The following is a 12,474-nucleotide window of genomic DNA, read 5'->3' on the forward strand; positions in this document are numbered from 1 at the left end:
AAATCCCTGATTCATTCAAGATCCTGCAGGGTGCGCTGTGCACCCCATATGCATATCTGCTTGTAGCTATTGCTTGGTCAACCTGAAACCACTGGATAGATGGGGGATCATGTCCCAGGAGCTGTCAGGTCAGGACTGTGCTCGGTCTTCCTGATGTGGGTGGATTGTGGACGTGCGTAGACGGTGTGCGCGCTCGTAGTGGGAACTCATTCATACAGGCTGTAGTGACGGTTGCAGCAGATTCCCTTGTGTGTGTACGCGCAGGGGGACCGTGTGTGTGCGTGTGGGGGGGCGTGTGTGTGTGTGCGCGTGTGTAAGTGGGAGGAGGAGTGAGCGTCGGTCCGCTGGCTGTGTGCAGGGATGGAAACGGAGAAGGCTAATGCAGAAAAGAGTCGCTCTCGCCATCGCTAGGAATAAGGATATCCTTCTGGATATTTTGTATTTTTCTGAGTGCATGTGCGATGATATCCGTGTTTTTTCGAGCACCACCCATTTAGACCTACCCGTCTGTCTCTGAGCTGTCAATCATTTCACGCCGGGGACTCTACATGTGAGTGCATGGCGCGCCCGGCAGGGCGGATCTGCTCACGGGGTGAAAAAACGCCGGTTAATATGGCTAAAAGATCAAGCATCATCTCCTCATCCCAATCGCACTGATAAGGTATGGCCAAAGAGACCCTGGAAACGCGTATTCGATGCATGAGAAATGCAGCTTAGCGGGGCTCGTGTGCGCATCTTGGATTGGTTTGGCTGCGTGGCTGCGCGACGTTATTAGGCCCGCTCTTATCATTTATTTCGAGACTGGACCTCAGGTTCGTAACCACCACGTCCCCCCTTCTTAACCCTGTTGTAGCGACAGTGTCCCATAACGTCAGCCAGACCACAGAAAGGGGAAGATGATGTGCGAAGTGATGCCGACCATCAGCGAAGGAGACTCGGCTGGTCCTCCGAGAGGCACCGGCAGCGTCCCGAATGGCTCGGACCAGGAGGCCAACTTCGAGCAGCTGATGGTCAACATGTTGGACGAGAGAGACAAGCTGCTGGAGTCCCTCAGGGAGACACAAGAGACCCTCATCCAGTCTCAAGCTAAGCTCCAAGGGGCGCTACACGAGAGGGACATGCTCCAGAGGCAGATCAATGCCGCGCTGCCTCAGGTGAGCAGGGGGTGGCTTTCTTTCAAAAAGCATCATTCATTTATAGCCTGTGGCTATAGGGCGCCGTTTGTAAAGTTACACAGACAAAAAGTGACAGGAATAATTTGGGCTATTTAGCCTGTCATAAGAGAAAAGAATGGGGGGGTTCATTTTTCAGTCATATTTTTACCATTGAATATGGCGTAAATATGATTTTTAGAGGAAATTAGACATTTAGTTTCAAACAAAATGTTTTAATTAGCGAGACAGAATATTTTTGTTTACAAACCGAATGCATAGCTCCAACCTATATAGTTGCTTCAAACTAAATATTTAGATAATCAGTTCAAGTTAAGTAAGACATAATGGACCCATATCGGCCTCACTTTTAACCCAGACTTGCTCTGTATCAAACCTACACCTGCATGGCACCTAAAATATGAAAGCTAGAAACTGCCTCTGGGCAGTCTGTTGTAATTGTGATGATGCAGACCTGACACGCTAATAACTATGGGAATCATAGATGTACCCATTTATCAAAAATGGTCACAGTTAACTGTTGGAAAGATTTCTATTTGTGAAAGCTATGAACAATCATGACATTTTTCACTCAATGAGTACCACTCTACTCTTCTTAAAGTAACTGTTATCAAACTACAATTAACAGGTTAAGACAGTTGAATGTAGTATGTCCAACCAAGCAGATGGCCCAATTAACCAGCTAATATCAGCTTGCTGTGCTCATTTAACAATAAAGGTTAGATTTTCTTTAAAACAAGTGTTTCAAAATAGCTACTAAATTTGAAAAGTGTTTGTTCTAAAAAAAAAATTACTTAAGGTAGTTGTACTAAAATAAAATATGAAATAAATGTTATAACATTTTAACTGTGCAAATCAAAGTAAGGTTACTTTAACAGAATTGATATGATTGTTGTGCTTTCTTGCAAAGCAACTAAATCTGGTCAAATATTTTAGCTTTGCATTTTTGTTAAAGCTGTGATACTGTGAAATAGTGGTGTTTTTAATCAAGGCTGTCATACTGGGAGTATTCATATTGACTCATGTGCAATTACAATTCTACATATTGCTCAGCTCTAAGATTGTGGATTTCGCTTGTAAAGGGCTGAGCCACATGTTGGGAGCCCTGCAGACAAGGGCAAAGCCCTCTTGTAATTACCTTAGTGCAAGCGACCTAACTTCTGTACATGCTGACCTGCGTGTAACTGGAGTGAGATGAGCTGGTTGTAAAATCTGGTTTTGTTTCACATTTGCAGTCTTTGTTTGCGCGTTTCGGCAAAAGAGAGCTGAATAAGGGCTGCTGCAATCACTGTGCATGACGACAATGAATCCTCAGCACATAAAGCTGCGTTACCCTCCGACCCTCTGGTCTAAATGTGATGCATGATGTCACAGCGTGCCGAGTATTCGTCTGTGAGCGAGAAAAAGACAGAGCAGGGAGAAAAACCGTGCAGACTGAGAAGCTGGCTGCTGCCTCTTGTGGAGGAAACATGGCTGCTTGTTGGAGCACATGGCCTTGGGCTGCTTGCTTCCACACACATCTGTGTGCATTTGTGTGCATGTGTAGCTTTTGATGTGAGCTGTCATGCTTGTCTTCTAATCCCACATGTTTTTTTTATTGCTGCAATAATACACATATTAGTTATGCAGTCAGACCTACATGGACGTTACAATTGATCTGTACATGTTCAGGGAATAAGTGAAAGACTATTGAGCTACAAAATTTATTCTCACAATATACATGATATGATTTGACTAAAGATTTGGATATTGTTAAATCTCATTGTTGGACGGTTTGCAAATTATGTATAATACAGGCAATTCAGATAGATGTTTCTACTGCAGACCTTTTGCAAGTCCATACGATTCCTGGCCTGATTTTCAAACAGAAACCAACTGTGTACAAGTGTTTCTACTTTTGTTTTCCTGTAAGCTGCTCCATTGTGTGATCTTAATAAGTCCTTGCCAGAAGTATTGAGACGCTCATTCAAAATTCTTTAACCTAGTGTTTCTGATAACTACCACTGCTGCAGGTGTAAAACAAATTAAGCATCAAGACATATAGACTGCTTATGCAAATTTTTTTGTGCATAATGGGTCACTCTCATTCTGAAAGTCAGTGTCTAACCTCAGAAAGAAGTCTACAAATGTCTCCAATCAGACAGAAGACACATAAAACTACCAACGACACATGAAGAAGGATTTACTGTCAGTTTCTCATCCATCTGACATCCTGTAAATCTTTGAGAGTCAAACGTTTCTGTAATCATTCTCCCAGTTTGTGGACAGCTTTTCTAGAAGATAAGGCTCTTATAGCTAAAACCCTGCATTAAAGTGTTTGTATTAAAAATGCAACATTCTTTTAGTTCTTGGGTGTCCAGGTGAAACAATATTTATGGCAGTATACTGCATCTTGCCTGGATCTCCCTTTTATAAGAGATCTATGATCTCTGAAACCTGGTCAAATAAAGGAAACACATGAATGCTCTTGCTTCAGCTTTTCAAACGCTATACAGCCTTATGCATTCCTGCGTTCAAAGCTTTGGAGTGGTCACTCCCCACACACACCGAACCAAGAGATGTTGCCATGGACGGGGGTGGGAGGGAGGTAAAGTGATGGAGAAAAATGAGGAAAATCTCTGTTGGAATTGATTTCCTCTCAGTTTAACTGCTCGGCTGAGGAATGAGGATTGCCTGTTTTCGATGCATTACTGCGCAAAGAGCAGGGTGCAGTTTATAATGATGAGTGGGAAGTGTGGAAAAAACACATACTGTAGCTGATGTCTCAAGTTCAGGTGTGATGAATATATTAGAGCATGCTGGTGAGGCTCCTGACCCCCTGTATCCTATTCTGTCAGTGGAAATTAGGCTAACTTCTCTCCACATGGGCGCTACTTGAGTATTTATGTCCTCAGGTCAACATAATATCACAGGTTTTGGTTTTGCTCCAGTCTCCACTGTTATGTTGCCCTTGAGTAAGCAGTGGCTGCATATGTGAGCTTTTATTTTTTTATATGCCTTTTCAGGCCTCTTTGGTGCTCACTCCTGCATACATTTTAGTATAGTAGTAAACCCTGATCTAAGAGCTACTTTGTTCCCTTTTGCCAATCAGATGTTTTATTTCCATCCTATAAATAATGTGTGTATGTGTGTTTGTGTGTTTGGTCTTCTGTAGGTTTCTTGACTCAGTGGGACTAGTCTGACCCAGAACTGTCAAGTCCATGTTTCTCCTTAAAAACATGCAAACTCAAACTCGTACAAACAAACAGGACGAGCGACTCTAAATTCAGGGATTTTTTTTGAGTGTTGTTTCACTTAAAAAATACATAAACCTCCATCGCAACTTGCAGGCGTGCCCATGCTTATGTGTGCTTCAGCAGCGTGACAAAAATGGCACACCACAGACATTTCATCACCCACGCACACATGTAACATATTCATATAGGCAAGAATGAATATGTTCATTAGCTGCAGAGAATAGAATTTCAGATTAACATGTCAGCCTATTACTGAACATAATGCTCCTACTACAGCTCTAGGAGATGGGCCTGCCGTAGACAAATTAAGCTATAAGGACACACAAACGCCCGCACGCGCGCGTCAAGCTTACGTTTGGATTCTAGCATTGCACACGCTCAAACACATTGTTCGTTTTGTGTGTGAAGAAAACTGTTCCGACACTGTCAGAGGAAATGTGCTGTAAAGCAGCAGCGTGTGCACATGGGAGCGTGCTGCGAACAGGACAGAGAGTGGACGAGCATCATGTGCCCAAACAAAGCAGGTCATGGTTCTTCTGCTGTCGCTGGTTCCACAAAGCTTATTTAAGTGTTTTAAAGAAAGCAAAAATAAACAAATTGTAACATAATTTTGAAAAAAAAATATATACAAAAAAGTGTAAAAATATGAATAGAAATAAAAATAAATGTACGTTTATTTAACGTTTGAGTTATTTTACTCCAAAGGAAATTTCACTTATTTAAAATGTGTTTATAATTAACTAGTTGCTACATTAGTTGTTATTGCTTGTAGTCCCCTTTTAAGAGTAAATTGTTTTGAAAGACGTCTATGTAGTGTACAATAGTGTGTGGGTGTGCGTGTGTATGTGTGTGTTTAGACACCTGTTCCAGTCAGACACAACACTAGCTATTTTTGCCACTGTACACGAGCTGAGATAAAGATACACACCTCAATGTCCTTCCAAAACAATCGTCTCTGTTTCACTTTCACCCTCTCTGTCTCCACACCGATAAACACCTACATGCTCACATGTACGGAAGGCTCCATGTGTTTTGTTGTTTACTCATATCAAGAGTAGTTTTTAATTGTTGTGCTTTCCGTATGCCCTTGTATGGACTCTTAAACTGTCAGACTGTTTTTGTTTAGAAAACTATATGCCTCTGAGGTTACTGTACGTGCAAAAGTTCCCACCCTCGTTTTCCCTCAGGTGCTGCCAGTTAAAGCTTGGAGAAATCTCCCTTTAGCAGCAGGTCAAATCGATTTACAAGCCTCTTCATCTGCCACTCCATTATTAGTTCCCTACTTTTCATACATTGGTGTCTTTCTATCTGTTGATCACTCTTCCTCAGCTCATTTCACTCCTCACTGACCCAGGAGTCCAGTAATATTTCCCTCACTCTGTGGTCATAACGTACTGCTGCTGTGGTTATCTGTTGACCAGTGCACAACAGAGTAGCACCAATAGGATGACCACAGAACATTGTCTCAAAAAGACAGCAGTCCAAAATACTCTTTAAAACCAAATCTAACACGAGTCTCAATAAAAGCTCAAGTCTTGAATCAAATTCTGAAATCATCTTCTGTTACTGAATTTTATTTTTACCTTGTTTGTAATTATTTACAACATATATACATTGTAATTGTAACTGTTTGTTTTAGATCATCTACTACAGTTTTTGAAGAACGTAATGTGTTTATGTACTCTGTGAAGCTATCCATTCAAAATTGCTGTAACACAAATGTCCCACCAGTAGGTGCTGATAATGTCGACATAAATGACATTAAAATGAGAAAGAATTACATCCAAAGTATGGCTAAGGCAAATTTTGGAGCAATTCTGAATTTTGCATCTAGTTTCAGAATTAGAAGCACCCACGAAGTAAGATTTGCACAGCTTTGAACATCTTCCCCAGTGTAAATTAATTTCACTTAGTGAAACTTAGAAGGTTATTTTGTAAAGTTATAGTTAACCCGACTGATGTTGAGGACGACCAGCACCGCATTGCAAAGTTTTTTTTATCCGGCAGTCTTATAGACTTTTCGGCAGAAATTAGAGATGAACTCACTGATGGGCATTTTTGGGCGTTCTGCATGCTTTAAATGCTGCCCTGCTCCAGATTCAAGCAGATGAATCATCTACTGTCTTCAAGTCTTAGAAGCCCGCTACTGACCCACTTGTTTTGCCCAGTTATTAGGACATGCACTCGTTTTAAGTGCATGTTAAACATTACACATTAAATCTGACTCAAACATATAGCATGAATAATAATTGCCTTTATGTGGCTTTCAGTCTCAGATTTTTGCCCAAGGTATGCTATTTCTGCATTTCATATTCTGCTGTGTAATAGCAAGAAATGCAAGAAAATTTAAAAACACTTATTATGTCAACCATTAAATATGCTGTCAGAACTGCTGTCTTTCAGATCAGACATGTCAGAGTGGTTTGGATGTAATGCAAGTCTAAGAAAGGGGGAAGTAGATCACAGATGATAATTTGTGCTCGTCGCGATGAATAAATGCATAACTTAAAACCTCTATCCTTGTACTAATATTTGGGTCGGCTAAGATATGCCAGGAGATTTTACATTACTTTATCAAGGCCAGCAGAAAGGAGCCTTGCAGGTTTGGCACTTAGCCACCATAGTTACTGTACTAAAAGTGTGTTGTGAATGCTGTTATAGTGCGAGGGTGTGTGTGTGTGTGTGTGTGTGTGTGTGTGTGTGTGTGTGTGTGTGTGTGTGTGTGTGTGTGTCAAAGATAATATATGGTAAAATACTGAGGAAGGAGCTCCAAGGTCTCTTAGTGCAGTATTTAGAGGTGGAAAAGCATATTATAACATATTATAACTTTTCAAGAGTAAACGTTTACCAAGCAATTAAATTAACTCAAATTAATTATCAGCTGCTATGATAATTAAATACACCAATTATTTTTAGTTTGCTGAAAATGTGAAGGCTACCAGTTTTAAGATGCAAAAAAAGAAATGCTGCCTGGGATCAAATTATTATAGATTTCAAACAATACATTTAATTCAAGTCAGATTGAATTAAATGTATTGTTTGTATTGTTGTGCAACTCAAAGTGGGATTATTTTTTTCTTCACAGTTTGGCTTTCTCATAAAAAAATTGTCAATGGCTCTATCAGCTCGCCAACCTGGGATCTTCAAAGACTCTTTTTCTTTTCCCAAATGTCTCCATCCCGTCCCGTATGCGTGTTTGTAATATATGCAAGTGTGTATGGCCTACAGCTAGTGTTGCTTATGCATGGTTGGCGGAAACAGCTTTGTGCGCCCTGATAGGAGGACATTGAGGTGAGGGGAGGAGGAGGCACTGGCAGATGTGAAATTACTATGTCTCATTGGTCTGTTACTGAAGCTCAGATCTTATGCTGTTTGTTATGTAAGTACCAAATAGCGGAGCTAAGGTTGAAGGAAATTGGAGCATGAAGTGAGCAGCTGAACGTCACCAGGAAGCTCTGTCGGGCAGAGAGAGAGTAACGCAGGGACCGACACTGAAACAAACAGAGGTGGTGGTTTTACTGAACATGCAAAAGTCTTTCTGTTATTCATATTCTTCTGATACTGTGAAGATATTCATTTCCCAAAACGTAGAGCAGAGCAATCAAACGACAGCAGTATATACAGGGAAATAACTTTTCTTCAATAGATATATAAGAAAGGGTCTACATAGACCTTCAATATACAGCTGCCATCTGTATATTGAATAGCCAGTGGTTAAGGTAAGAGGTAGGATATGTCTGAAGTAAGTAAATAAATAAAAAAAAAGACTGCTGAGCAGCAGTGTATCTAGGAAGTTTTTAAAGAGGGCTAAATGGGGGCCAGTGATGATCTTGGAGTGTCACCAAAATAAAACCCAGACAGGAAGCACAAAGTAAAATAATCAAATAATCACATGTCTACCTTAAATAGTTGTTTTTATTGTTTTACTTAGTTGAGCAAAAGTCCTTATAGACAAATGTCCTCTGCTTTTTCTGCTTTACAATGTGTCACTTCAATAGCATGCAAACTGGTGAAGTGCATTGCAGAGATGCCTTGTTTTCAGAACCCACCTCTTTCAGCACATCTTACTAGTGGTAACTCCAATCCCTTTTCCTTAAGTGTTGCTATATTATATATTATTTTCTATCCTATAAGTAGTCATGAACAGGAAGTAAACTTGAAAAGGTTTTGGCTCCTGTGCCAGCCAGATTAACATGAGCCAGAAGAAGCTTTGGACTCTGGACTGTTGAGAGTGGTGTTGTTTTATTTTTGTTTTGTTTTTTAGTTTGCAGGTATATATTATGGATGTTGCCAGCTAAAATGACACACAAGAGTCATGAATGTGTGCAGTCATTCATGACTCTATGCCCATTTTCTCATTCACCCATTTTGGGGTGAATGAGAAAAGCAATGTTGTTAATTATTTAAAGCGTCACTGGCTAAATTTTAGGCAATAAAATATTTACAGACTGTATTTCATCCAGAGGCAAAGCTTCTTTTTAAGAACTATTAAACCCTTAAAAATAAATGAAATATCCCCCAAATGCTGTTCCAAGTTGCTCTAAGTGCAACAAAATTTAAATCAGATTAAGATGAAAGACATGTTATTACACTGCACATATAGTGGACCCCCATTAATACCTGACACACTCTTTAAAAATGCTTAGTTGCCTATTTTAATAGTTTATTCATAAACTATACCTTAATATGGATTAATAAGCACACTAGGAACCATTTCAGTGCTATCACAGAAGCTAATCTGTACAGTCTTCCTTATTTCCACTATTGGAGGTACAGCCAATTAGTGCCAAGGAAAATAAATGCAGCTCCTGGATTGGCTGTTTTGCAAACGCCAGCCAGTAGCATGTCAACTAGCTCTATGCATTGGCATTTCAGTTTCCCAAGCTCCATTTTTGTTGAATATTTTAGGTATACTTGACAAAAAACTATATGTGAATAGCAGGTTTTCCATGAATAGCTTGTTGAATCTTTGTATACTGAACCGCAGGTAACCAGATGTTAGATACTGAAAAGCTCAAAACTATGTCAGTATTTTCTTGCATTAACCTATTGAACTGAGTCAACATTAGGCAGTTCTGTTACATCCTCCAATCATGGCAATTATTTTAGCTCAAACTTTCATTCAATGTTTAAAAAACTAGAAAAAAAATTCTACAGCAAGAGCTGACCACTTCAAATGGCATATTTTTGGAAGAATGGTTAGAAACTTCCACACTTTGATTTGCAAAGTCCCACATAACTTGATGGTAGAGATGTACAACTAGAATAAGCTGCAAGTCTAACTAAAAATCTGCCTCATAACAGTTGACTAACCGACATCTCTCTGCCTTATCCTCTCTATGACAATCCTTCATCTTGACATTTTGGAAAGTTTCATCCACTCTTCACGCTGTTATCCTCTGTCCGTTATGTTGTCCTTGTACTGAATCGCCCTCTTTGCCAAAGCTTTACCAGAGTTTGCACACAGTTTTTGACCCCTGCGCGCTGCTAGATTATCATTGTCCAAAGCTAGCTCCCCTACGCCGTTGTGTTACACCATGAATTAGATGCTCCCTCTCTCAGTAGCATCCGTCCTTTGCTCCCTCCATCCCTCTGCCAGGGCCATCTGGCTCTCAGCACTATGCACATTTAGCTCAGCCGGGTGCCAATTTGTCCCTGCGGCTGCACGGGAGAGACGGAGGGAAAGGAAGAGGAAAGGTGAGAAATCGAGACAGACATACATTATGGAGAGAGTTTTAGCAAAGGGAAAATAAGTCAGAATAAAAACTGAATCAAGCATACCCGACGGTCCCCGGAAGCGAAGGACATGCTCTGGTAATGGGAAGAACAAAAAGCCACTCTATCTATGTGTGTGTATGTGTATCTCTCCTTGTAATAAGAGCAGAGTGATTGGAGCTGCAGGACCACCAAAGGCAAAGGCGAGAGGGATGAAGGACGGGGCCAGGAAAGGACAGAATGAGAAAGACAAGGAGGAGGAATGGAAACGGGGTGATGTGAGATGAAGTTTTCCAGCCAGCAGTTAAGCCCACAGCGGCCCTGCCGTGTCTAACAGCCACACAATTGGAACTCTGTCAGTTCGCTTTCCCTGCTGCAACTCTCACAGAATAAAAGATAAGGCATCCGAGGGTGGGATGGAGAGGGGTATGGTCGAAGGGCTGGAGTTAGCAGTTTAAACCGAGGGGAGGTTACATCTTTGTCAGAAAAAACAAACAGGATATCTTAAAAGTGAAGGTTGTACTGTCTGCAACTGAATGCATCAGCTGAGACCCAAAACCCATAATATGCACACTCTCCTATAGACAAAGAAGTTGGGGGGTGACTCTATAGATCACAATTTTTTCCCAGAGAGAGATTTAAGCAGAGGCAGAAGCGTCTCAAGCTAAGTCCCCGACTGGACCCTTAAAGGGATTTAAAGAACTTCAAAATGCTTCCTCTGCTCCATGAAATAGAGCTTGTCAGTGTCTCACAACAGAGCACAAACCCCCCACTGCTGACTGTCAATAACACACACATACACGCCCACACACACGCACACATGCTGAAACTGCACAAAGCATGCCTCTGCAAGGGAAATACAGGATTTAAGGGAAGGACACAGTGGTGGGATAGATGTGTATGTGCATTTCAAATAAGCATGCTATAAACTGAAGTAGGTACATTTTTTCTTATTTCAGTCACGTTTTATGTGTGATAAACATGAAGCATTAAGATGGGTTGTGTGGTAATTAATGTGTTTATTACTCCACTTCAATTCTAGTATGATAAAAAAAATTTTGCCTGGTAAAAATCAGCCCCTTGTCCTACAATATTTGCTTCGTCCAGAAGGTCTGGGCTCTCGGCTGTTGAGAAGCAATTGCTTCCTGGAGGCGTGAATTGTGTTGAAGTTTTAAATTTTACCCAGTTGTTAATGTTTGTCCATGAGTATATAAGGCACCCATTTAACACTATAAAAGCTTACCAGAATTTGTCTGTGCCTTAAAAAACTATCCCGCACTGCAAAGAGAGCTGAGCAGAGCTGAGCTGAAAGGGGCAGCTGGTGATGTTAATTTAATATTTGAAGGCATGGCCAACACAAACTGAACGGCTTTGTTCCCTTCCTCCCTTACCATTGCTAAAACTGCAGGCAGACTAGAATTCTAAAACAGGACAGAAAATTGACGTTGTCGTTTACAACTTCTCTTTCTGCTGCTCACTGATTGACCCAGTAGAAAATCTACCAGGAAGAATCTAAGCAAAGGGGAGAAAACCCAGACTGTGCTGTAAGCAAGATTGTTTTTTTAGCAGAATTGCACAGGAAGGGAATGGCCAGGCTAGTAAAAATTATGTTGCCTTCCAAGTTCATATATAAAAATATTTATACCTTTCCAAATTTTGTCTTGTGGGAACCAAAAGTCTAAATTTATTTGTTGAAATTTTATATGCCAGACTAACACCATGTAGCACATACAGGACCTCTCATTGCTCTTATTCACTCAGGTCATTGTGTACACTCTTTATTAAACCGCAGTTTAAAGTAATTACCTCTTACTTACTCATAAGCTATCAAAACTATGATCATGTGACAGAAATAATCAGTAGCAACCATTAAGAGGTATTTTGAGAGGTATTTGATACCAGGAATGGAGGGTTACGGGAGCATAGTCTCTTATATTCAATTAATCAGATGCACTAAACAAGGATCAGAATAAGAATCAATAGACATGGAGTGTAATGTTACATCTTAAGAAAGTATTACACAATTTAATTATAACTAATGTGTAAAGGATCACTTATCTTCATAAATCTGGTTGAGTGCTAAAAGACTACAAAAGCTGACAGAGAGAATTGAGCCTGCAGCTTTGGATTAATACATACACCTGAAATGACTGACTTTGATGCCCTAGATTGAGCAAAGGCATCAAAATCAACTTTATTTATTTCTGTTTGGTTTTAACTAAAAATGACTACAAACTAATAGATGGCAAGTGGGTTTTTTTCTCCATTATAAGGGCATATTAAATAAAATAATGGATTAACCTAAAAAAAAAAAAACAGCGCAGTATTGAGAAAATTAGAATGAAATTATA

The 12,474-nt window shown here is 40.3% G+C and overlaps 1 protein-coding gene across 4 annotated transcripts in view; it reads left to right on the forward strand.

Annotated features, from left to right (window-relative positions):
- Positions 1-108: 108 nt before the first annotated feature.
- LOC102220166 (liprin-alpha-4-like) overlaps positions 109-12,474 on the forward strand; it is a 65,225-nt gene continuing 52,859 nt past the window's right edge. Inside the window, exons 1-2 of one of the 4 annotated variants that reach the window (XM_023325119.1) lie at positions 109-128; positions 854-1,154. In XM_023325119.1, coding sequence (XP_023180887.1) covers positions 897-1,154 — 258 coding nt within the window. In that variant the 5' untranslated portion in view covers positions 109-128; positions 854-896. Of the gene's footprint in view, positions 129-163; positions 1,155-12,474 lie in introns of those variants that run through there. The other 3 variants (XM_023325118.1, XM_023325120.1, XM_023325122.1) reach the window with 3 other exon arrangements.

Source organism: Xiphophorus maculatus, chromosome 20, assembly GCF_002775205.1.
Source record: "Xiphophorus maculatus strain JP 163 A chromosome 20, X_maculatus-5.0-male, whole genome shotgun sequence".
In the NCBI taxonomy this organism is placed as follows: Eukaryota; Metazoa; Chordata; class Actinopteri; order Cyprinodontiformes; family Poeciliidae; genus Xiphophorus; species Xiphophorus maculatus.